Source organism: Aythya fuligula, chromosome 2 (genome assembly GCF_009819795.1).
Source record: "Aythya fuligula isolate bAytFul2 chromosome 2, bAytFul2.pri, whole genome shotgun sequence".
In the NCBI taxonomy this organism is placed as follows: domain Eukaryota; kingdom Metazoa; phylum Chordata; class Aves; order Anseriformes; family Anatidae; genus Aythya; species Aythya fuligula.
The window spans coordinates 14,877,169-14,903,037 of NC_045560.1; the positions used below are offsets into that span (position 1 = coordinate 14,877,169).

At 37.5% G+C, this 25,869-nt stretch overlaps 1 protein-coding gene across 21 annotated transcripts in view; it reads left to right on the forward strand.

Annotated features, from left to right (window-relative positions):
• PARD3 (par-3 family cell polarity regulator) overlaps positions 1 to 25,869 on the forward strand; it is a 445,611-nt gene that overhangs the window by 326,410 nt on the left and 93,332 nt on the right. For 19 of the 21 annotated variants that reach the window (XM_032183227.1, XM_032183239.1, XM_032183233.1 and 16 more), the window contains one exon: positions 17,888 to 18,142. The exons of 1 other annotated variant lie outside the window; for it this stretch is intronic. In XM_032183227.1, coding sequence (XP_032039118.1) covers positions 17,888 to 18,142 — 255 coding nt within the window. Of the gene's footprint in view, positions 1 to 1,592; positions 1,987 to 17,887; positions 18,143 to 25,869 lie in introns of those variants that run through there. One more of the 21 variants, XM_032183244.1, reaches the window with a different exon arrangement.

Here is a 25,869-nt window from a genome sequence, read left to right on the forward strand (position 1 = left end):
AACATGAAATGTTTTCTCTATACATTCTATAACTGATTTTATTGACTTTTTCAGAAAACAAGTATTTATACAGAATGAAGTATGTTTTGTATTTTTCTTCAAAGTCTTGCATATCTAGTTTTTTCACTGATATATTTAGAAACAACCTAAAAATTATAATTTTCAGTGTAATTGTCACTGGGGTTCAGTCTATTTATGTGTCATGCAGTCTGTTTATGGAATTATATGTATATTAAACTGCTAATTGTAAAAATGAGTGGTGAGTACCTCTATTTTTCCTTGTCAGCTTCCTTTACCATTAAAACCTATTAAATGTATATGTCATATGCTCTTCTCAATATTTCCATTCTACTTTTCATCCTGTCTCTTGTAGCCCTAAGTTATCTGGGGCCTATCTCTTTTATCAATATAGCTAAAATCTTGGAAAGACTAGGTTGTAAATTAACTAGCATACAGGGGTGTGTGTGGAAACAAGGCCTCTGAATAGATAACTCTTCAGTAAGGAGACAAACTTTAAAGGGCTACATAGCTTGAATGTTGAATGGTAAATAGGTTCAGACACATTTAGCAGTGAAAGTTGAGATGATTTATCTAAAAATTATCATATAGCTTAGACATAAATTGTGGATTGAAGTAGGAACTACGGAGGGAAATTTTGTTGTCCTTGTACAGGAGGTGTGACTAGTTAGTCATAATGATTCCTTTGACCATCATCTGTATGCACCTTGGGCTTCTGTGGGTAAGAACAGAAGTTTGCAAATGATGGCTTCATCATTCTGACAATTTACTGGAATAGCAGAGCCATATCTCTTGTGTAGTCTCCTCAGTTCAATGTAAAATGGTTAGCTCTCAGTTGTTTTAAGGCTGAGCGATTTACATTACAGTTAAGGCAGGCTATACATTTATGAGTTACTGAAGATCAACAGTAACTTGTTAAACTGCAGAAACTTTATCATATGAGACCATCTGTTTGGATTACATTATGGGATTTTTTTTTCTCTTTAACAGATATACTAGGATAAATCTATGTAAAAAGTTATTCATGTCTTTCTCCATCCATTCTGACAGTAGAGGGTGGCTGGATCACAGTGTTTGATTGGTTTTTACTTGACAGATTATTTTTTATTTTCTCTCTTTTAACAAAAGCGAAACAGGATCACTAAATCTGTTCCTGTTTTTCAGAGTAATCTGCTTTCAGATTAATGGTAAAGGGAAATAGTGGAAATGAGGGAAATAAGTTAATTTGGATATAAGCGTGATTGTGCAGTCAACTTTCCTTTAAGCATGGGCAGACCATCCAATCTGGGGACAAACTTTTACTGGGGATGCAGAGACACTGAAAGCTTCCATAGCTCCAGCCAGCTCAGGGTTGCAGAAAGCATAGCCACATGTGCACAGTGCTGATGATCCCTGGCTTAATGGGCTCTGCTGAACCCAAGGTTGCCCAGCACTTACGAGTTTGTTAGCAACTACAGGTCCCCAGGTAATCAGCCATGTACATTTTTGCAAGAAGGAAGACTGGGCGTTGAGTTAGTAATGTTTTTTCTCTCTTCATTCTCTCTCTTCTTTCTCTGTCTCTCTGTCTCTCTCAGTAAGAATGGTGAGAGTATAAACTGTCCATGTGATGATATGAGAGAGGTTGCAATAGTCACGCTGGGTACCAAGGTAGAATTATGAAATTATTTGTATAGCCCCTTGTGCATGGAGCAAATTCCTAATCCCTGTCCATCAAGTTATGCTAACCATTTTGACTCTTTCCTGGAATCTCACTCCTTGTGTGCCGTAAAACAATTTTATGTCTTCACTGAAACTGCAGAAAATGCATGTGCCAGAACTTCATAACAGCTTGATGTTATCATAACACGGGTCCTCTTCCTCCCGTTATTCTCTTTCCCTAACTGTGTATTTGCTTTCCTTTGTGTTATGTCTATAAGAGAATGCAAGTTCTTTGGGGTAGTGGCATGTACAACTAATAAAAGATAATAAAATAGCAACCAAATGTGTGAGGTGCTTCCTTATGTTTCTGAAAAATTCAGATGTCGATTTGATCCACTGAGACTTTAAATCTTTGTGCAGTTAGATTGCAGAGAGTTTTCTTTTGATCCTGTAAAATAATGCTGTTAGATACATGCTATTAATGAAGAGTACTCTTGCAAATTAACTGAACAATCCCTCAAAGTGCTTGTGAGGAGACAGAGTGAAATATTACTGTGTTAACAAGTGTTGGTTCATAATGGCTGCTATTCTAACTTTGTTTTCTGTGGGTTTTTCCCCCTCAATGTTTTTAGCGGTACAATTCACTTGCTCTATTTTACTTGGTATTTGATGCTATATACCTCTGTAATGATGCAATACTTTGGGGAAATAGGCTGGATTTAATGAATTTACTATGTATGAAAGGCTTGGAAGAAAAATCCTTAGGGGGTCAGAGAACAAGTGAATGGTCCATTAAAAAATCAATCATGCCCACAATTTTATAAAATTATTATGCTTTGACTTGATAATTTTAAGAGTATTGTGCTTACAATAGATTATCTTTAATCTTAAAAATAGTACTCATATTGACTATAAGCAAGTAAGTAAATTAATGTTCTTCAATTTACCATTATTAAAATAGTAAAATTGCCTTGAATAAATATATTATTAGCAATAATTTCATATTAAGGAGGATATCTCTTCTGCTGTATATGGTACGAGTTTACTGACAATCTTAACAAAGGAGTTTTGAACAAGAAAATAAATTATCTAGTCACAAATACAGGCAGCTTTCAATGAAATAAAATATTGGACCAATTAGGCATGCCATCTGATGAGACCACCCACTAGTCTTACCAAAAGTGCTCTAAGATGCTTGCTACTTGTAAATTCTTAGAAGTTCAGACTAATGGTTCTTTCAAGGGCATAGGACATTGTCTACTTGTATCACTATTCTTGTATCACACTGGTTTACTCCAGAAAAAGAAGTTTACTTGTATTATCCTTGAATGTCTGTGAAGCACTTCTGAAAATCCAGTTGGTTTCTGGTGTGTTGGGAAAGTTGTTTCTTTCCACCAATGGACACCAATCAAAACTGTAAGACAAAACTAAGCAATAGATTTTCTGAACTTGGCTTTGCATCTCCTAAAAAAGACTGTACTGCAGAGTCTTGAGGAATTTGAGTAAGGCATGAATTGAACTACCTCTATTCTTGTGCCCAATCACAGCCATTTTATGTATATGTTAACTTGGAGCCCCTCTTTGCCATCCTGTTTTCCAGTCCATCAATGGACCACTAGAACTGGATACCACTGAGGTCCTACATTGGCTGGGGTAGACTGGGAAAACAGACCTGGGTGCTTCTTAGTCTTTTTATATATAGTAAGTGGTCTGCTGATTCCAGAATTTCCTGATGAACCTGTAATTGGCCCATCTTCCTCAGAGTAATGCCTTGAATTGTGCAGATTGGAGATGTATGGGATATCTTGAGCTTTCAGAGATGCTTCAATCTGCTTACAGTCTCACACGAGCATTGCTATGTAGGGTAGACTTAAAATCAGATTCTGAAACTTTTGTCAATGGCCATCATGCATTAGAGTTACAACCCACTTGTTTTCATATGGATGGTCACCTTCTGCTGTCCTACTGGACCTAAGCCTTGGGAAGCCCACAGACCTTTTCACTTTAGATACAAACTCTATACATCTGGTCTCTGAGGGCCTCCCAGGTGAGGGTTTTCTCACCATGCAGCCAATGTGTCCATGGGGTATCCTGCAGTCTGATTGTCCTGAAATGTTTTCTGACTCTTTCAAGACACTGTATACCCTTTTTCTTAGGAGATGTGAAGGCAGAAATGTTCAGAAAACTCACTGCTTAGATTTGTCTGCTGGTTTTGGTTGGTGGCTTGTGCTGAAGGGAGACATTTCCCTAACAGCAGGTTCTGATACCTCCCTCCTTCACCCTTGGATTTTTCCTTACATTTTATTCCCCTGCAGCTCCGGGTTCAGTGCATAAGAAAATAAATCTTTAGCAAAATCAAAGCCCTTTGCCTGTGTTCTGCCCATCCTCAGCTCAGGCACCTTCTGTTCATGACACCTGCATGGCCCAGCCAGGTGTGCTTGGCTTGTCTGAAGCCTTGGACTCCCTCTAGCAAAACAAACACTCCCCAACCTAAACAACTTTCCTCTTTGTGCCCAGGCCGTGTATAACGGAAGAACAAAATAAATATACTTCGTGAAGTTTTCAACAAGTTCAGCTGTATTTAGCACATTTCACTGCTAGATAATACTTAAAAAGATGAAAGCTGCAATTCTAATGTAATCTCATGATTCAGAGTATGTGATCCCAGCTATGGGTGAATACTGCTTATGCTTCAATCCTCCTCTAGAGCCACTGCTTCCTCAGGAAAAAAAAAACAACACCAGTCTACAGGATATTTTCTCCATTTTGCTAATACACTGAGTAAAGAGCTTTACTCGTGTTCTGCAAATCTATCTGTTACCATACAGATATGTTAATCTTAGCTTTGTATTCTTCCTCAGCTTCCACAGAAATGAATGCAAAATCAGGTGCTTAAACACCTGTATGGTGAGGATCAGTAGTGAGGCGATAAGGAGAAACCTTTCGGAAAAGAATTATTTAGCTGTATCACTGGAAGTGCTATGGCAGAGTAGTCAGGTGCCTCTGGAGCCAGGGAGCCAGCAGGGTGTGCCTTTCTCTGCTCTGAGAAAGAAGCCATACATTGCCAGTCTTGGCTGGACTTGGAGAAAGATAAACACACAGCAAAGCAGTGCTACGCTTCATGCATACATGTGTATGTGTAATTGTCATCTGCAAAATAAACATCTTTCCTTTCTAGTTTTCCCACGTTACGTTATGGAAAATCTAACCTTTTGTTCCTGTGGGCTATAAAGGGAATTACATCAATCTGCTGTTATTTGTATCCTTGCCTGTGCACATGGCATCACTGTCGTGGCAGTGTCGCCTGTGGGCTGCAGAGCCAGGAGGGGGAGCTCCCAACGAGGCTTTGTGAGGGGCTGTCCAGGCTGGGGCTGCCCTGGGCTGGGGAAGCAGCAGCAGGCTGGGGCTCTGCGATGATGCTCGTGGCTCACCAGGGTTGGGATGGCAGAGTCTTAATGCCTTGCTATCAACCATGGCAAACTTTTAGAATGGGAACTGGGGGGAGTTTTAGCGATTAGAGGTAGGACGTGGTGCTCTTACAGCTTCAAGGGAGTATGGCCAAAAAAAAAAAAAAAAAAGGGAGAAATGGCTGAGGATCTTTGTCGTGCAGAGATCCTGTCTGGGAGAGGTGGGTCAGGCATTTGTCTCTGTATCGGCTGTTTTGCTGTTACTTTTGTAGAACGATCAATGGCCTGACAATGTTTTTTGGTGCTAACATAAACGAGCACAATTTTGGTGGGTGTTTTTCACGTAATGATTTTTCCTAAACTTAGAGTGAAGCATTCTGTATGTTCATTAGTAACTAAAATAACACCAATATCTTTTTGTGAATGTTCCGGTCATTCCATAAATTGTTTCCTAAGGGTATAAGAGTCTTTATCTCCAACATATAATAAACTTCTCTTCATCTTTCTCTAGTGCCATTAAAGCCACAAGCCTTTTGTTGTAAAAGTATACTAATGAATAGAAATGTTACAACAAGAACAGAAGTCTTGTGTTTTCCCTTCATCATGCATCATCCATTTTAATTAGACGAAAGGGTGGTGAGTACTGTGACAAGAGTCTGGAATTAAAATCATTAATTGATGTCAAGCTGACGAGAGACTGCTAACATGAATTTACTGACAGCAGGAAAGAAATTAACCTTATTACTTTATTTAGTACATTGGGACTATTTATTATATTTTCGTATGCAAGTTCAGTGAGTTCCATTTATGATTATAGAGAAAGACAAATAATTAATAAACACTACATAAAGTTTTATTACCTCCTATCAATGAAGTTTACATGAAAACCACATCGATAACTTAAAAAAAAAAAAAAAACACACAACAAACCGCCACGTCCCTTTAATCGACATAACTCATCAAAGCAATTACAGCAATATTTTTTATATTTTAAATGAGTATAATATACTGTGCTGTGCTCTCTAGCCAAGTACAATTACAAAAGTGATCTGATTTAAAACTACGCCTTAGTTTCTCAATGTCAGTGTTGCAAAAAATGAAACATATTTTCTCCAGCAGTGACGTTGATTGGAATAACTGTCTGTTTTGATCATCATTGGAAGGTCACCCTAACAAAGATGTGTTTTAATGTTAAGCATCTTTATCCTTTAGATGAAAGATATAATAGTGTCTTACAGAATGACAGCAGCATCCTATGGATAATTTGTGACCCAAAGGTCATAATAAAAGAATAGAGGGGAGGTCATCCTGTAGTAAAGGCCATCTGGAACTGTTAAAGTATCAGATGGAGTAGGGGGCTGAACAGCAGGACACTCTTGGTGTCTTTCCAGATTTCCCAGAGAGACCATAATATTTTTATTGGAAAATCCCAACTTTTTCCCCTTAAGCAAAATATTTTCATGAAGCCGTTTCATCTTACTTTTAGGAAAAGAGACAACATACTGTGATATGAAGAGAATTTTTGCTTCATATATAACCTAAGTGCTATCTGTCTTTAAAATAATGCAAAGATTCAACTTTAGTTTCTTTGCTTCTGTATTTTGATGCCATTTTACAGCTTTCATGAGAAATATTAACTCTAAATGCATAATTATTGCAAACATTCAGAATATAAATATTTTCTAAAGTGACTTGCATAAAATCCTTTCTGATAAAACTTCTACCCCCTTCCTGGCTCATAGGAGAGCAGAGGAAAAAAAATAATTCCTCTGTGAATCAGAAAATCAAAGCAACGTGTTTCTCATTCTCACTTATTTTGAGATGGGGTTTGTTTGTGAAGCGATATTCCAGTTTCACTGAGACTTGCAGCATTGTTTTTGGCATTTGTTTTTTACATAAAGGATGAGGGTGCAGAATGTGAAAAACAAATCAACAGCAGTATTTTTTGTAAAACACAGAAGTGAAGCATGAGAACATTAAGCTTTAGAAAAATATTTCAGAGCAGTTCCACTTCATAAAAGCACAGACTTCCAGAGATATGTAAATTGAAGCTTTTGTGAAATAATAGTTTCCGAGATGTTTTTTAAACAAAGCTCCTTACATTCTCTAAGTACATTTTGTAAGTATACAGATTGAGATTATAAGATATCACACTAAAAATGTATTTTCATTGTTATTCTTCTGCAGAGATTCAAGACATTGTACTGAGCAAGGTCCGGCCAAGTCCTTTGCCATAAATCTAAAAATATAATTTATTTGGTCTTTATAATCTGATTTATCAATTTGGTTAAGGTGTCTTGCAGATCATACAAGTTCAGCACTCTGTTACTTCTAAGTAAAGGCCACTAGTTTGTAGTATTCAATTTTTGAATGCCAAGAATTTTAGGTAGGACAACAGTCTGTCCTCTGTTGACTAATAAACCATGCTGTTAGTGGTAGAGTTTGTGTAGCAAATACTTATTTAAGAATGAAAGAAATTGTAGCATAATTACTGACTTATTGAATGTGGCTGTGTGTATTGTTGCTGAGTTGAACATAACTGAAAACCCTTTAGATTTTCCAGACTCAACTACAGGAGTCAAGTAGCTTACTATAGTAACCTATAGGAGGTTAGTGACCTATAGTACAGTGACTATTATAGGTTATTACAGTAAGCTACTGCACTAAAACCTCTCTTTGTTCTAATTTTTTGATACAGCAGCAATTATCTGACTAATTACAAAGATACCTAATGACACATTCACAACAGGCAGACAGATCTGTCCACACCACGTCTCACCTTTTATTTTGCAACCAGTTACTTACAAAACCTTACAATACAAACCTCTTAATGGGTTATAAGAAACCTAGTTCAGTGTCTGGCCATGCTGTAGATATATGCTGTCACACAGTACTGCGAACCATCAGGATTTTTAGAAGTGAATTCTGAGAGGTGTCAATGGGTGCCAACTTTCGATCCTAAGCAAAAAATACTGACATAAAAGCTATATTCTCCATTTGTGATCCCTTCCCTTCCCTTCCCTTCCCTTCCCTTCCCTTCCCTTCCCTTCCCTTCCCTTCCCTTCCCTTCCCTTCCCTTCCCTTCCCTTCCCTTCCCTTCCCTTCCCTTCCCTTCCCTTCCCTTCCCTTCCCTTCCCTTCCCTTCCCTTCCCTTCCCTTCCCTTCCCTTCCCTTCCCTTCCCTTCCCTTCCCTTCCCTTCCCTTCCCTTCCCTTCCCTTCCCTTCCCTTCCCTTCCCTTCCCTTCCCTTCCCTTCCCCACATAATCCTTTGGTTTTTCGTAAGGGTTTTCATTGTAATCTTTTGTCACTTCGCACTGTTTCATTTTCCAACTTCAGGATTAGGCTACTTCATACATAGCACTCTAGAAACAGAATAATGGAACTGAAATTGAGCTAGTGGCAGTATTTCATACCCACTTATGTTATTGGGCTGACTGAAGGATGGTGATGCTGGAGAGGGTCACCTCAATGGACTGATGACAGCATTGTAACTGGGCCTCCAGTTACTGCCTGTAGCATCTGTGAATGACTGATTTGATATGTGGTATGATATATGGTAGCAGTTGATATATGATATGTCTTTGTCATTAGCTTCTTGCACATACAAGAACAGCTGCTCCTTACATATCTAACTACAGCATTCAGGTGTTAGTGCTGCTTGCTGTCTTTGTTCTCCAGTTGAAAAAATATTGTTGGGAAAGAAATTACCCAGCAAAACCTCTCTGAGAGAGAAAACCAGCAGTCTTAAGTGAGTAGGGTTTAAAGCAGGAGCTTTTCCAAGTTATGTTTTAGCTATAGTTGAATCTCATGATCTGTTTCGGTACTGCTTCAGTCCAGCAAAAGGGCTAATAGGAGGTTAGAGCTGCATTAATCTAATGACCAGGGATCTGTCTCATAGGTGTAAATATCAGCTAATCTGGCTGGTTTTATAAAGCAGAAGAAAAAAATCCATTTTCCTCACAGAGAGCAATGATGTTCTTTGATGCACCCTGGTTCCCAGCAGGAATTGGACTATTGCTCCAGTTGCCCATTTGGGGGATCTCCACTGCTGGGGCTGCTGACCCTAGGATCAGACATGAAAATTATAAAAAAAAAAAAAAAAAAAAAAAAAAAAATAAAAAAAATCAGTCCTTGTAGTGTTTGTTTTGGGGATGTGAGGACCTGCTATCCTGCCTATGTACCTGATAAATTTGGCTTTGGTTGGAACATATTCTTAAAGACACCACAGCACACAGCAGGTATACCCTCTACCTCCAGACCCCCAAATGCTGCAGACTATTAACTGGATAAAGCAGTCTAAAAGTGCCATTGAAATGCAAGTAACATAGTAATTTACAGATTTATTTATTTATTTGTTTATTTATTTATTTATTTTTCAAAATAGCAGGGATTTTCACTGATTTACTCCAAGATCCAAGAAAGCAGGATTGAGATACTCTGCTAAGGGAAAATGTATCTTCATGTTGGAAAAACTTTGGTGACTCAAGAAGGTCAGAGATTAAAAAAAAAAAAAAAAGGTAGAGGTTAGAGAAAACACTTATGGTGTCTCCTTTAGTTTCATCAGCGTCACTTGGTCTCAAATTTCTGTTTGCACTTTATCTACTTATAATATTTATCTTCTGCTTTTTTTTTCATTTCTTCACATCTTCATTTTTACTTTATTACCTTCTCTATCAGCATTCTTTATGACTCCTTACAAAAATGAGCATGCTGTTCTCTTCTGAATATACATGTAGTAGGGCACTTATATAATCACTTTTTTTTTTTTTTTTTTTTAACTACATCCCTCCTCAGTTGTAGCTCATTAAAGGTTTTTGAAATTCTCATGGATCTCTTCTGCATGTGGGATTTAAAGAGGGGGAACTGCAGGGAGACCTAGGCACTATCACATTTTCTAATTGGCAAATATGCTGTGGTTGTTGGAGGAGGAAAAAAATAAGACTGTATGATTGTGTGGGTGTATTTCTTTAATTTCAAGGTGGTGGACACCGTTTTTGTTATTTTGTTTGTTATTCATAAAAATTTAGTCCCTGTTACATTTGTCTGTTCTTGTAGAAATATTACATGGGAAATACATGCGTATAAAATTTCTGTGAAAGTGTAGCATTATATATCTAGAGGAGAGGGCGTGTCACTTTTCCAAGGTTGGATCTCCATTGTATGTCATTCCTGCAAGATGTTTGTTTCATCCTTTTTTTTTAATGCTTTTTTTTTTTTTTTAATGACATAGTCTTGATAGCTTCCCTTAGTTAGAAGGTTCCCCTGCCCACAATATCTAGGCTCAGTCATTATTGCTGGAGTTTAAATACCTAATACTTGCATTACAGATGGAAGACATTGTAATTTTCCTCCTTATGTATTAGGAGACTGCTATTATGTCCCCACTGTCTTTTTTCTTTTCCACAGCAGCTTGACATTGCTAACCTGTGTATATCTATCATCCAGTACAATTTCCAGATCCATTCCTGAAAAAGCAGCTCACAGTTTTTTTCCTACTTCTAATTGATATGCTTAATTATTCTATGTAAATTACCTTCTACTTGTTATTATTGAAGTTAATTCTATTTTTGAAGTCCACTCTGTCCTTCAGGAGCATTTGAAATTTTAATCCTTTCCTCTATTGTTCATTTTGTTCATCTGGGCTTTGTGCAGATTCAATAGCATCCTAATTAATAATGAAAACCCTGAGCAAACTCAGGGAGGGATCCATGTAGAAAATGCCTCAATCCGTCCTCCTGGTGTGACTGTGAATTTCTGAAACCTACACTTTAGATACTTTGTAGGATCTGCCCAGTTCAACCTATTGCATCCATCCTGTTGCCGTTTTTTCTTAGCCTTAGATCTACTGTTTTTCCTCTATTCAGAAGGCCTTTTACTGTGTTATAGAAGGAAATCAGATTGCCTTGACTACATCTGTTCTTGATATGGTGGCTACTGCTTGCCCTGTTATCTTCTCAGTGGTTACTGATAGTTGGATTCAAAGTTTCTCAGGGGACTGAAGTTAAACTGACGATTTAATAATTCTCTTGCTCCTCCAAAGGGATGTTGACTTCCTCTAGTCTCTCAATACTTTGGCTGTCCTCAACAGCTTCTCATGATTACTGGAAAAGGTCTGAGGCAATCTGAGACAGTGATGTGTGCAGGATGTACAAATAGCTTAACTAGCTTAACCAGTTTCTAGCTACTCCTTTTGATGTTAGACTTGAGATATTTTTTGTTATTGGTGGCAATATCAATAGCACTGGCCACTTGCTTGCAATCAACCATTTTAGTGAAGATAGATGAAAAGAAAAAAACAACAAATTAAGCCTTAGGTTTCCTCAGCATCATCTGTCAATATCGTTCCCTTACTACTGAGCAGGGAAGCAACCTTTTCTTTGCTCTTCCTTTTACTGCTAATGCAATTACACAATGATTTATTGTTATCTTCAAAGCTCCCTGCTACTTTTACCTCACATTATGCCTTGGCCTTTCTGATTTTGTCCCTGTATTCTTGGGCTTATCTGACCACATTTTGTGTATGTTTCTTCAAGTGCTTAAAGTCAAAGTAGTCATATTTTAGGCAACTGGCTACATATGCATGCACACATCAAATTGTTCTTTTTTTATTTATTAACTTCAAAAGGTTGTTTTCCAATTTAAAAATACTTAGCAGTACCTTATTTATTTATTTTTTAACGTTCTTAAGTTTTGAATGAAATGGCAAGGGGCACACAAGGAAGAAAAGGTGTCTCTGTTTGCAGCTTGTTGCTGCTCATAATTACCCATTGCCCACAGTGATCCTTTAGAATGATTTCCCCAGGAAACGAGGCAGCTTTGCTAAGTTATAATGGTTATAGCTATGATAACTGACTAGCTCTAATCACAATAAAAAAAGCTAAGTGTAATATGCAGGTTCAGAAGGAAATCACAATAATGTCCATAATCAAGGTACCCTTGTTAGAAGAGCAGTTGTCAGAAAATTTCTCTTTGGATCCAAAGGCCAGAGAAAAATACAGAAGGGGACAAACTCCTATATTGGCTTGACTGCCAAAATTTAGGGAAACGGCCATTAAAGCACTGAAGGCAGTCAGAGGGAGGGTGAGGAGGAGCAGTGAGACCTGGCTTATTGCTGGTGTGCTATACCCACAAGGTATTTTTCACTAGCAGGGGAGGAGGGGACATGACTGACAAGGTCTGGCTACTGACCAGTGCACCTCCAGACCTTTTTATTAGAAACGATATCTGGCAAAAACTAGACCAAATGTTGTCATCCCATCCGACTAACTTAGGCAAGCTGACTGGCGTTATAAATGTCTCGTTGTTTTTCCTCTGATCTTAATCCATCATATAGAGGAATGCCAGTCTGGTGGCAGAACTGAGAACTGGCAGTGTTGGATGGCTTGTCATTTAGCTTCTGTCCTTACACAATGCTGTTTCTATCCTTAATAAACATTGTCAGCCACCTCACATATGTGGATTGCAAGTGTTCAATACCGATTTTGTAAATCAGCAAGCCTCGGTGGAAAAGACTAGGTTGTGGATAATCACTTGGGCAATCACTGAGTCCTGGCAACAGCAGGATGATTAATTGAATTGACCAAGCAATTGCACACCAGAAACAGCAGCCAACTTTGTTTCTGCTCTTGTGGGAGGACATTGCTGCCATTGCAACAGCAACTGTAATGTGTTAGCCATGAATATCCTTCCCATACTGTATTAATCAATTAAGATGATAGTCAATTTTTAAAGGATCTAAATTACTAGTATGAAAAAATCCTCCAAAGCGGTCTTGGTGCTTCCAAGGGACTGGGCATATATTTATTATTTCACTCCTAATGCTACTTGAAATTAAGGTTGATTTATTTTGCTAACTTTGCTTGTTCACTTTTTCTCACAAGAGCTCTGCAGGCATCACAGTCTGGAGTTCTCTATTGATGGAAAAAGTTAAAATTTGGCTCCCACATAGCTGGTGTGAATGTTTGGCTGGGTGTGAGATTTGACTAGCCAATTAATTTGGTATCTGCATGTGAGTTACCAGGCTAAATGACCTTTGTGGCTGAGGGAGGTGCACTTGGCACATCCATTAGAAGCCAGGCCCCATGGGCCGTGGCCTGGTGTGTGAATCTAGACCAGCCCTACTGTCAGACCAAAACACATGCTGACACCTAAATTTGGGTGTCTAAAATGGCAGTTTCCCTCATCTGACAGCTGAATCCCACTCACAGAGTTCTGAAAAAGGGAACAAGGTGTCTGCTCTTTTCTGAAGACAGGAGAGCAAAAGCTTTTCCTTTACATTTGTGACCACTGTTTCCCATGCATAGGAATTGCTCTACAATGGGTATGTCTATCATTACTGGATTAGCTTGCAATGAAAAGCTCGTCAAACAATTATAGGAAGTTCTGCAGCTAACAATATTGTCATTTGAAGCAGTTATCATTAGCTTTTGAATTGAATGCCACACAAATGCGTGAGGATAGTTTATACTTTACTGAACATTATAATTTGAGTCTCAAAAGCACGACAGTACGTTGTTGACATTTTCAATATTAACACTTCAGCGAGAAGGGTTTAGAAACTTCTTGGGGTAGCTTTTGTATTTTTGAAAGTTCAGTTCCATTTAAACACTGCAAAATTGATTAGCAGTTTTTGCAAAATTCTTTCAAGATGAAAAGACTTATATAAATGCTAAGCATTATTATCATTGTTAAGCCCATACAGAATCTGTAGGAAGGCCATAAATCCTCAAAATTAGCTGATCTGAAATTTCAGACATATGCGTTTTTATTGTGTCGTGTCATAAAGCAACACTGTTCAGTGAAGACAAGTTAATACGAATATCCACATTGTGAGACTGAAGCACTCTGGTCAAATGCTTCTCCAGATACTGCATTTCAATAGCAAGAGCACTGCTGATTAGGGCTGAAGTACACAGCAAATTCCAGGTTCTCGTCTGCACTACAGTGTGTTCACATAATCATTTTAATCTTTCCCACAGTAGTCTGCACTGACATTTTCCGTATGCGCACTTAATTCAGTATATACTAATGGAAGAGTTAAGCCACACCATGTGTACACACATACATATGCACTCTATATAAAAATAATGTAGTATTAAGTTCAAGTTACTTATATAAAAATATATTTGGATTTTAAAACTATTACAAGTGAAAAAGGGATAGAGCAATATTTAGCTGCTAGGTACTGTTCTTTTCAAGAGTATGTCTACATATTTTTCTTTGGTCATTTGTTTCTTCTGAGTTTGGAGACATAATGTTTAATACTAATATTAAATATAACATATCCTGAAGAAGACAGAAACAAATCAGTATTTTAAATAATATTTAAAAATAAATAATCAGAATACCTATGTTTTTGTCATGTCAAGGGAATAGGACTAGTACAGTGGTTTAGACTTGACACACAGAAAATTAATTAAGAGATAAAAATCACATTTTGGGCATCAGTATAGTTGGAAGTCTTGTAAGTCTCATTTTTTGGTCTGATTTTGTAAATGTTGCTTACTGTAACTGCTTACTGAGTACTTTGGTTATAATTAACAGGAAGATGTATAATGCATTTGGGCTCTGATTTTTAATACTGTGTATGTGTATTAACACATTTTATTAGCAATTGTAGAAAATGTTCTAAAAAAATTCCTGGTGGATATGAACATAATTATTTGCAAAACACTTCAACAATCAGTTCTCTCCCACTTGAATAGGAGTAAGTATTCTTCATTGAACCATGCATGGGAAAATCTTAATGTTATGCTGCAAACGGTGCTATTTAAGAGTTCAAATGTATTAAATAGCCAATAAGCTATTTTCTCATGTATCTACATGAGAAAACTTGGTTAACATGAAACTAGGGACCCTAGTGTCTGCACGTGTGGAGAGTGAAGTGATATTCATGGTCAGAAATTAGAACAATCATCGGCACATCTCATGGCAGTCTGTATAACACTGAGGCCGATATCACCAGTTACCACCAAATAATTCAGTTTTATAAGCATGTCAGGTAACAATGTTTTCTCCTGACTGTATTACTTGATGCCACATTATTGCTATACTGTCAAATTTCATGCACTAAAATACACAAATATACACAAATATATATATATTTTTTGCTCATATTGATGTCAGCCAGTGTTCAAATATTTGATGATACATTTACCATTGAAATTAAAATTACATTCCAGAATCTAGCAATATGTAGAAAATTGCTGTTTTCTTTTGCTTTTCCCATTCAGAGGAGATTTATAAAGGGATAAATACATTCTGCCATGGGGTAATTAACACAGGACTACAAATTGGAAATGAAATCTACAGAGAGATGAAATCAACAAGTACAGGTCATCTCCAGGCCTATTTTTCCTTCTGCACCTTCCAAGTGATTAAGGCTGTAATGTTTCTGAATTGCAGCTCTGGAATATAGGACTATGTAAAGTATATCTTTTGTATTTTAAAAATAGACACAATTTAAATTTGAAATGGGTTTGGGATTTAAGCCTGTGTCCTTTGTCACTCTAAATTAAAAAAAAATAATCCTGTTGGAGGTTGCTGAAATTTCAGAAGAGTGTGCTGTCAGCTGAACATTGTTGTAGTTTTCTTGTCCATTTTTCCCCTCTTAAAATAAAAAGCAATCTGTAAAGAAAAATCTTGACTATGAAAATTGCATAATTAAAAAATTATGTTGGCTTAAGTTAATTTTTCTCAGATTTCTACTATTTACATTTTCTTTTTGTTTATATGGTTGTTTTTCTTTCCACTGGGACTGAATATGAGTGAGACTTGTGGTTTACATGCCAGTAGTAGTGGGCATAAGCAGGAAGAATTAGGCTGAGGTGTAATTCAGGGCATTTACATTAATCACCGAACCATTTATGTAGATGTTGCTGACTGTTGAAGGGAGTTTAGCTGGTCAATTTTACCCCCAGATCAGTACCCTTGGTCAATACTTGTGGGATTTTTAAGGAAAATAGGTCTGCCTTCTGTGCCACCCTCCTATTCCCTCTTTTCTTACCAGGATCTCTGTTAGCACAGAAAGAATAATTTGCTTGGGGCTCAGTCTGATGAAGACACTTGAATTTAGACTTTCACATTCAGGCTCAGAGCTGGATTCTCATGCTCATACACAGTTGTCTCGTGTCATTTGAGTTGTCACAGTCTCTGAGATGCCAGCACAGGGCTGGCAGATGTGACAGGGACCTATGGGAGAACTTGTCTTGCAGCTGGAGGTCCGGCAGTGTTTCCTGGGGCTGCTGGGTGGCTGTAGCTGCCCATGTTTGAGCAGCTGAATTGAGGCTGGCTATCCAAACTCCCAAAGGAGGCCTAAACAGCAGTGTCACAAGTATCTGTACAGTGACTCTTTTCATGCTAGGACACGCTGACTGGCACAGCAGCACTGTAACTCTCTGGAGTCTGCTGAATTACAGCTCCCTTGGCTGTAACAGGAGCTCACACATGTAGCTGATGTGAACTCACCTACTGCGGGCACCTGCATTGTAGTGTCTTAAACTGTACCCTGAATCCTGCCCTTTATGTAGCCCCTATTCAAAGGGATGTCTTTGAATGTCATGTGGATAAGATTAAAATTTAAAAAAAAAAAAAAAATGTAAAAGTAACCTAACTTTAAGGCTTTTCTATTTTTGGAAGAAGCAAGGCTTGCTTTCAGAAGAGACAGAGGCTTTGAGTAGGCTGCTCTTGGTAACAGTCGGTGAGCAAGCTGTCTTTGGAAATGGCACGTAGCAGGGGGGTGCACAGAGCTGCAGCCGGGATGGATAGATGTTGTCACACCATAGCCATGACTGTATTAGATGAAAAAGTATCACATTTTACTAATGGAAGGGAGGAGACAGCTCAGTGCTTCATTTTGCAATGATGACAGAGCATTAAATCGGTCTGGGGAGACTGATGGGAAGAGGGTTGTTTTTTTTTTCAGTTCACTGTGTATGTGTGTGATACATCAAATTTTCTAAAATGCCAATGAAACTTTGAAGCCCAGATCAAATTTTAGTAATAGGTTTGTGTGCCTTTGAAAACATGACCTGTACTCAGTTTGTGTTTGTCAGATGGCTAAATGTTGCCTGTTTTTATCTGTCACTTTTAATCATATAGCTAAACAAATGCAATTGGGTACAAAATCCCTATGTAGCATCACTTTTCATTTGTAACTTTAACATAATGCACATGTTGAAGCTTTCTGTGAAGAAACTGCCCACTAGGCAGTTTCGGTAGGTGCCAGATTCAGTTTGTTTACATATTAAACAAATCAAACACATTTTAAACAATGTGTACAAGAAACTGCTTCTACAGTTTACTGCATATATACATACATAACATACATATATATGTGTGTGTTTTATTCTTGTTGGGATTTTAAATTTTGAAAAAAGTACGATTTTTGTAGTATTGGGCCAAGAAAGTACATTAACATTAATCTCTAAAGACAGCCATTAGAACCACTAAATCTGTCAGGTTTTGATGGACTACAAGACGATATGAACTGTGTCTGTCTCAGACAGGTCAGGTAATAGCATAAACATCCTAAGACGCATGAAACAACCAATAAACTCTGAGAACTATGGCTAGTCCTTTATTTCACTTGATAATGAAAGAAAAGGCTGTGGATAATCAGACTTCGTTCTTAAAGACCACTGTTGATCATGACATTGCTTAGATCTAGTCTTCAATATCCAATGTACACCTGAGACTCAATGACAAACTGAAACTAGAAACACATCAGTGGTTTTCATTAGGATGGGCGCCCAAAGTATCTGTTAACTGCTGCTTTCAGATGAAAGGGGGGGAAAATTAGTTTCAGCCTTCTTTTAATTTTTCAGAATTCAAGCAAAAACTAGAGAATTTCGAGAGAGACAAGCTCGTGAACGGGACTATGCTGAGATACAGGACTTTAACCGGACGTTTGGCTGTGATGCGGACCCAATGTATGCAGGGATTGCTTCCTATGACTCTTCAAATAGCGGCACGATAACGCTGACCACCAGACCACAGAGCCCGAGGGAAGGGCAGACAGTTGAAGCCTTGTACGCCCAAGTGAAGAAACCACGGAATTCAAAGTCTTCACCTGTAGACAGGTAGGCACCAGACAGCAATCAATATGCTCTTTTGAAATCCACCCTCCTAATGCTTGTGTCGTGGGAGATGACTGTACGTCAATTGGCAAGTCAGAACTGCATTTTTATTAATGGCTTTTTAAAAGCCTTTATGCAGAAAAGTATTGAGCTCACAGAAATCAAACTGTGGCAGAATGGGATCTGAAAGTTTATCCTACAGAGCCACAGATTTTCTTCTCAATCTTCAGATGGGTTTGAATTTTAGAGCCCCTGTTTGTTGCAATTCAATTTAAATTCAAACTTGTGACATCATCTGGTTTATTTATCAGAGCTTTAACTAATATGACTGTTGAATACCACCTTTCCAACCTATTCAAAGAAATTACAAAATCTTTGGGAAGTTCTTACTGTTCAAGCAGAAGTGGGTTAAAGCTTACCTGGATTTTAGTCCTACCACAGTCCTGAACTTCTGTATAGTGGGTGGAACTTTGTGATAAAATACAGACCAACTGAGTAAACTCCAAGCCTGACTTATGAGTTACGTTCTCTTCTCAGGCTGTAGCTTATGATTTATGCTTTTCCTGGGGTTACATTATCTGAACTATGTCATGCTAAGTTTTATGTTGAAATCCAGCAAAATTCTGGTTTCTGTTGATGGAGTTTTGAGTTCATTCAAAAACCTGAAGCTAAAAAACAGGCATGCAAACTAGCATAAAGTAGAAATAACCAAAGGCAAAATGAATAGCTTTTTTTGCACTTTAACAATGGAAATACATCTGTTTTCTTGGCTGACATCTATGATGTTGAAGTTCTGCATTTTCTCAGCTTTACAAAAATGAACATTGAAATCCTAGTGCAGGAGGTATTGTTAACTCATTCAGAGGTTATTAATTTAGCTCATAGTAAAATAACTTGTAGTTTTGTTTTCTACCCCATTCTTTCCAGAAGAAAAATACTGGACATTCACTTAAATGATCAGAACAGTATCTTTGGTTACAGTGTTGGAGGTCTGTATAGCTCTCCATATGGAGTGGCGTTGATCTTGCCTATTCTGTTCTGAGTGTTAAATAGAGTCATTTGTACTTAAGGAAAGCAGCTGTCGTGCAGAGTCCAGTTAATTGTCTAAAAGTTTTTTAATGAGGACTGTTTGGTGCATTTAACCCTCTGCTATATCTACTAAAGTTTCTTTGCATAATATTGGCAAAAAAATATGTTGTCTGACATGACAAAAAAGGACATTTCAGATGTATACATTTTCACTAAAAATGAGTAGCACAGCTGTCTTTTTATTTTCTCACACAGTTATTCTGTATTGTGCTGTGTAAAATAAAACTATGTATTAAATAAACATAGTTTATATATTGTAGATATGTATGTTTATGTATTGTAGATATGTATGTTATTTCAGTGAAGGGAACAAAATGATTTGAAAAAACACAGTTTCATCTGTGCCCTTGAAATTTTATGTTACCTAGCCCTATATTGACCAGCCGTGGTATGCCCAAATGCCTGACATTTCAGTGCTTTTGTTATTTTGGAAATCAAGATAGCTTGGTTGGATGTGGCAGCCACGTGGTGCCTCTCGTGGCTGTTTTTGTTAGACCAAAGTGTTTCATGCCTGAGTTGAATGGCATCTATGTCACATCAACAAAAAAAAGTTCTTTGATGCAAACCTGGCACGGGGAAGTATAAGACCTGTGTGACCTAGCTAACTGTGTGATTGTTGATAAAAGAGCCAGAAGAGAGTGAGTAAAACTGAAGATAACGGTGTACTGAGGGAACCTGATGTTAATGATAAGGGTGGGATTGAAGAGCAGTGTGGCAGTTTCACACATTCAGGCTGCTTTGCTAGAGCCTGGGAGCACAGAGGGCTCCAACTCACTCAGCTGGATCATGCTGGGAAAAAAGGGCAGGCCCTGCACGCAGAACAGGCTGGAGCAGAGGTAGAAAAAGCAAGTCAGGTATGAGCAAGAATCATAGAATAATTTGGGTTGGAAGAGGCCGTAAAGATCATCCAGTTCCAACCCCCCTGCCATGGGCAGGGACACCTCCCACTAGAGAAGAAAAGCCATCCTTGGTTTAGTGATAAGGGAATGATATAGGACATTCAGCAAGGAATACCTGGAAAGAAATAGATAGTTCAGATGGAAAAAGGTTATTACTTACTACCAATGTCCTCTGAAGTATCTGTTTGGGAGAACTCATGTATGAGCTTGTGGCTGAGCATCCCAAGGCTGCTCTGCATTCTACAAATTTCCTCTTAGATGTATTAAGGAAATATAATCTGAACATCATTTTTAGGAATAGTTCTGTCTGTGTGGGCCTGAGATGCTTGTTAGATGAGATGTCACCCTGTCTGTAGGATATCTGGCTTCTCACCCCGTGTACATCACCACTTGTTTCTTGCTGTCCCTTTCCAGCACTGAGACCTTCCCCCTTCACATAGCATCTCCTGTAATGTCTCTTGCCACAGCAAGTATCCAAGTGCCTCTTCATGTGGCTTTTCTCCAGGGAACTCTTTTCTCTGCAAGCTGATTTATCCTCATAATGCCACAAGAAATCTGAGGAGAAATAGCCGGTTACAGCTCTGTGTTCTTAACATGCCATTTATGTTAGCATTCACCTGCACCAAGTGTTACTTTCCCTGTTTTACCCCTTTGCCCTGCCATCCTTTCCTTCCTCTGTGAGTTTCAGAGGTTACCTAAATAGAAGCTGTCCCTTCCAGCCCTTGTGGATGGGAAGAGAAATCACTAACACACGTTGCCCGCGCGCTGAACTGCCAGGAGCTGGTAACGGCCAGGCTGTCTCAAATCTTTAGCACATACATATTAAAAGCAGCGTTGTTTATATGGGAAATGTTATTTCTATTACAGTTTGGTGCTTAGTGCCAAACACAATCTGACATTTAAATATGTCCAAAAGGTTATTTAAAAGTCTCTTACAAAGAAGCCCATAACAAAATGTCCCATAATAGTTTGCATACCGTTGTTGAACACATGACAATTTTTTCCTTAACTTGCAAGTGAATTACTGCATCTGTGTGTGAGGCCTTGTCAGGGTTTGTTTTTCTTTAATATTCTTCAAGCTTCTCTCTTATTTTCATGAACACATGCCACCAACTGATGCAAATTTAACCATGTCATGGTGTGTGAATGATAACAAAGTGGAGGACGAACTGCTTTGTCAGAATATATATATATATATTTTAATTTTTATGTATTTTTTTCAAAAATTAGGATATTATGAGGGCAACTACAACTAACTAAGCTGCACCCAAAGGTGGTACTTTCATGTTGTCAGGCAGAGATCCCTAAAATATTTTATAACCTAACTTGAAACCAGGGTTAAAAATAAGCCTGTGCTTTTGTTCTCCTTCTTCAGTGTATTTAATATTTGTCCATATCCCAAGCGCACATTAATTGGCAGACAGAACAAAACAATAAAAAGATGAAAAAAATGTTTATTCCCTAATCATTTTGTCCATTTATTTCTCTTAGTTAGAAAATGGATTGTACAATGCCAAAATACAACAAAGGAGAAAGAGTTGTTAACTTACTCATTGGAAACTTGCACATTGGTGTATGTGTGGAAGTAACATTGCTTCAAACATCTTACCAACTATAGGTATATATATATATATATATATGTATATATATATATATAAAAGACTATAAATAGTAAATTTTTACTCAAAATTCCTTACAACTTGGAACTGTTTTAGAATTGCTTTAATGCAGATTTGTGTTGGATCAGAGTTAAATAAATCATTGATGGATATTGGTGGCTTTTTTCTTCTTCTAGTGCTAGTTATTATCTGATAAATATGTAGATGAAATTAAAAGCTCAAAGTAAAGATCCTTCCATATGTAATCCATATGTAAGTATAGATCCCATGAATCTTGAAGTACATTTTAAATTCCAGTTATACTAGTCATAGCAATTCTCTCTAGTAGCACTAAGAAAGTGTTTTCTGATCCTGATCCTAGAGAATTAAAGCAGAATCTTTTCCTTAACAGAAAAGCAATTTATTGCTTAGTAGAAATGAAACTCTAGCAATAAATAAACAAATAAAATCTGTTGGGGGTGTTTGGTGATCAGGATAGCTGCTTATCCATCAGCTGCCCTTGCTACATTAGCTCCATCCTATGTATCAATAGCTTACAGAGACAGGATGCTAAGCATTTTTTTCATTTAGCAACTTTTAACGTTAGCCATTACTGGAGCAAAATCTAGATGGAATGTATAATCCATGTTTATTTTACAGTATTGGAAAGAAGTGTCTTGAGAATTGTGTTCTTGTGGATAAAGCTTTTACTTTAACTCAGAAATGTCTCTAGTATGTTTTGCATCACACGGAAGAGAAGCTGCACTACTGATCAATAGTATTTTTCATGTAGATGACAATGATGCTATACAATGGGGTTTTATGGTGATCACCTGACACCCATAGTTGAGCAGTATATAGAAAGACAACTCCTAATGGACGTTTACTGGCTGTCACTGTGTAATCATTTCCCACCAAGAGTGCATTGTCCTGAAATATAATTGAAATAAAATAGGCACTGTGCTGCTGTAAATCTAAATAGCCTGAAAATAGTAGGCTAGACTCCCACAGCTTGCTGAGGACATTTTAATGGAAACATAAATACCATAATCATATGCTTTTTGCATGCATTTTACCATTAAAAAGAAAAAAAATTGTTCATTTTAGAAAGGGAGACCTTTATGAACTGGTTTCTTTTCTATCAGAAGTGGAATCAAGTTATGTCAACGGAATATTTGGGAACTGAAAATCAACCCGTTTGCTTTAACTGTCATCTGCTCTGTGCTGAGGCAAAAATGTTGTTTTTAAGGTCAGGCCACATACTTTGCTTGCTGCTTTTCCAAAAAGAAAGGGAGACCGTTTTATTTAGATGTTAACTTTTATTCACTCAGTAGTATCTTTGTGCTTAAATTGGCACGAGAGTAATGAATCCTGGAAGCTGGAAAGAAACATTCTAATATAACATAGCAATATGTTAAAAGCAGACCCTGTCTTTCTAGTGTGTGTAAAATGATTCTTAGCAATAGCAGAATGGGTCGTAAAAGCTATGAAATGCTATATTGCAATGCCTGGATAAATATTTGTTAAAAAAACAAGACACTTGTGCAGCTATATTAAACTTCTTTATTAGTAGTGTCAGTCATAGGAGTGTGCCTAAAGTCTGCGGAATCATTTATGCATAGAAATCTGAGCTTATTGCCAGTCCCATAGATGAAGATATGAGTTATTACTCAGGGCAATGCATCCCATAAGTGCTAGGAAATTTCTTTTTTCTTAAATGAAGAGAGTTTTAGACAGAAGTTGACTTGAGGAACACCACACAAAGGGGAAGGCCGTGGTGCCGTAACTCATCTATCCAATGACATTTAAAAACTGTAGAGCTGTTCAAAAGGCTAACAGCCTAGGCTGAACAAGATTATGAGTAAGCTCTTCCCTCCTACCTTTGTTTACTTCTGTTCACTGATGTGGAAGTGTATTCCGAAGTCCTGAATCCTCATTCTTCCTTCCATTTATCACTCTCTACCGTCAGAGTCCTACGGATGGCATAGTTGCAGAGGAAGGCACTGTTCGTGTGGGTGGATATACCATAAATACTTGATTAGCTTGCAGTCATTTCAGAGCAGTGACCCCTTCGTTTTCCAGGCTCCTTAAACAATTGGTAATATTTCAGAAATTAGTAGTAAAAGGTTTAAAATCCTTATCTTCCAGAGATTGTCACCCTTTCAAGGCATAATGAAGCTTCATTCCTATGAGAATTTGGCTTCTGCAAAGACTTCCCTGGCCTAGAAAATGGCACATATGCCATTATGGGATCATCAAACAGACTTTCCAAAGCAACCCTGTGGAGAGCTGTGGGTTAATGAACTATTTACAGTTCTCTCCCAAGTAAAACTGAAAGTCATTGTGGTATTTTCTTCCTTTCTGTGATAACCTGGAGAAGGATTAGTTAGAGCCTCTGTGAGACTCTTCATGGGGTTTAATTTCACGTTAGCACTAACACATTGGGGGTTTTTTTGTTCCTCTACCCTTCATCCTATAAGCCAGTAATCCTTACCCCCAGGACTGTCTAAAAATTAGCTTGGTCTCTCATAGACCCATGCATTTAGAACCCAATAGACACTATTAGCATTGGTATTTTATTATCTTAGGTTGGTTGTTTTCTTTTGTTCTTCCATCTTGATAGAATATAAGACAAATTTAATATAAATTCATGAGGATTTAAGTAGACTCCCTATTGTGAAAGTATGCAGTTGCACTCCCTGTTTGGGTTACTGCTTTGGTGGAATAAGTGGCAGACTCACAGTGAACTCTATTCAGACTCCCATTTTAATTACTTGAAAGTCTTAGGTTCGCTTTTTTTTTTTTTAAATAGATACCAAACACTGATACTGTTGTGAGAACCACGACTCTCCATTTACCACAGCCACAGCCTCACTTAAACCCTGGTATTTTTGCTTCCTCTCACTTCAAGTTGACTTGCTGCCTAATCTAAAGCATGAGAGCTATTTGTTTGTTTTTACAAAAGCAGAAGAAGTTGGTATCTTACAAATGGCAGCAGTGGGAAAATGCACAGAAAGATAAGAGAGAAACGAACTTTTACTCGGGTTACAAAACACAGAGGTGAAACAGGGCCCAGTGAAGGCAGACTGTCCTTATTGCCCGTATTCTGAGACACTGCTAACTAGCACCCTGTGCTGTAATTAGTAGGATCAGTTTGGTTTTGTAATTTTCAATTCTTTAATTCTTTAATTCTTTGCATCTACCACTTATGATGAGCCAAGGTAGTTACAAAGGTAGATCAAAATCAGGCACTTTTCTTAATCTTAAGAGTATTTTTGGTATTTAAACTATATTGTAGATGAATTATATATATATATTTTTAATATTGGGATATTAGTGCAATTTACACACAGATACAGATCAGTTATGCATTTTGTTTCTTGGATAAAAAAGAATGGCCTTTAAATTTCTTCAGATGGTAGGAAGCAGCATTTAATTAAAAATAAAGGAAGGAAACCTAAATGATAAATCCTAGTATAAAACAGAACATGATGTAAAAACTAGAAAAGCCAATGTCTGACACTGAATGGTTATGTATACCTTGAGATTGTAGTTTAAAAAAAAAAAAAAAAAAAAAAAAAAAAAGGAGCTTACATGCACATCTTTATTTCCCACTAATGCCTTCAATAAAATGTGGAGTTCTTCATCCTGAGATAATTATAGGGAATATCTGAGAATGCAAAGCTGAAAAAGCAAAGGCTTACCAATTCCTTAAATGAAGTGCTTCAATCCTACCAGTCTAAACTGTTTAAATCTGTCCTTTGCTAGTCCTGTTAACCAAAATTTGGATGGTGAACTGATGTTATGCAGCACTTGAATGCCATAATTTAATCAATTAAATTTGTTGTTGCTGTTGAATGTGGCCCTTTTTAAGTGGAATACAAATTTATGATTCTTCTGTCTTTTATGTCCCTCCAGTCAACCCATCTGTTCCTCTTTGGTGAAAGATTCTGGCTTCTGCTCTCCATGTATTTAAAAAGCTGAGGTTTTGCATTTTTGAGTTGTCTGATTATAGGAGAGGATTGCAGAGGCTGAACTTGTAGGATGTGTTGTGCATTCACAAAATCCTATCTCTCCTCTTGCTAAAACAAAATACCCAAATTGAAGTTAGGTCTTTAAATTAATACAGCTTATCAGTTGAAAA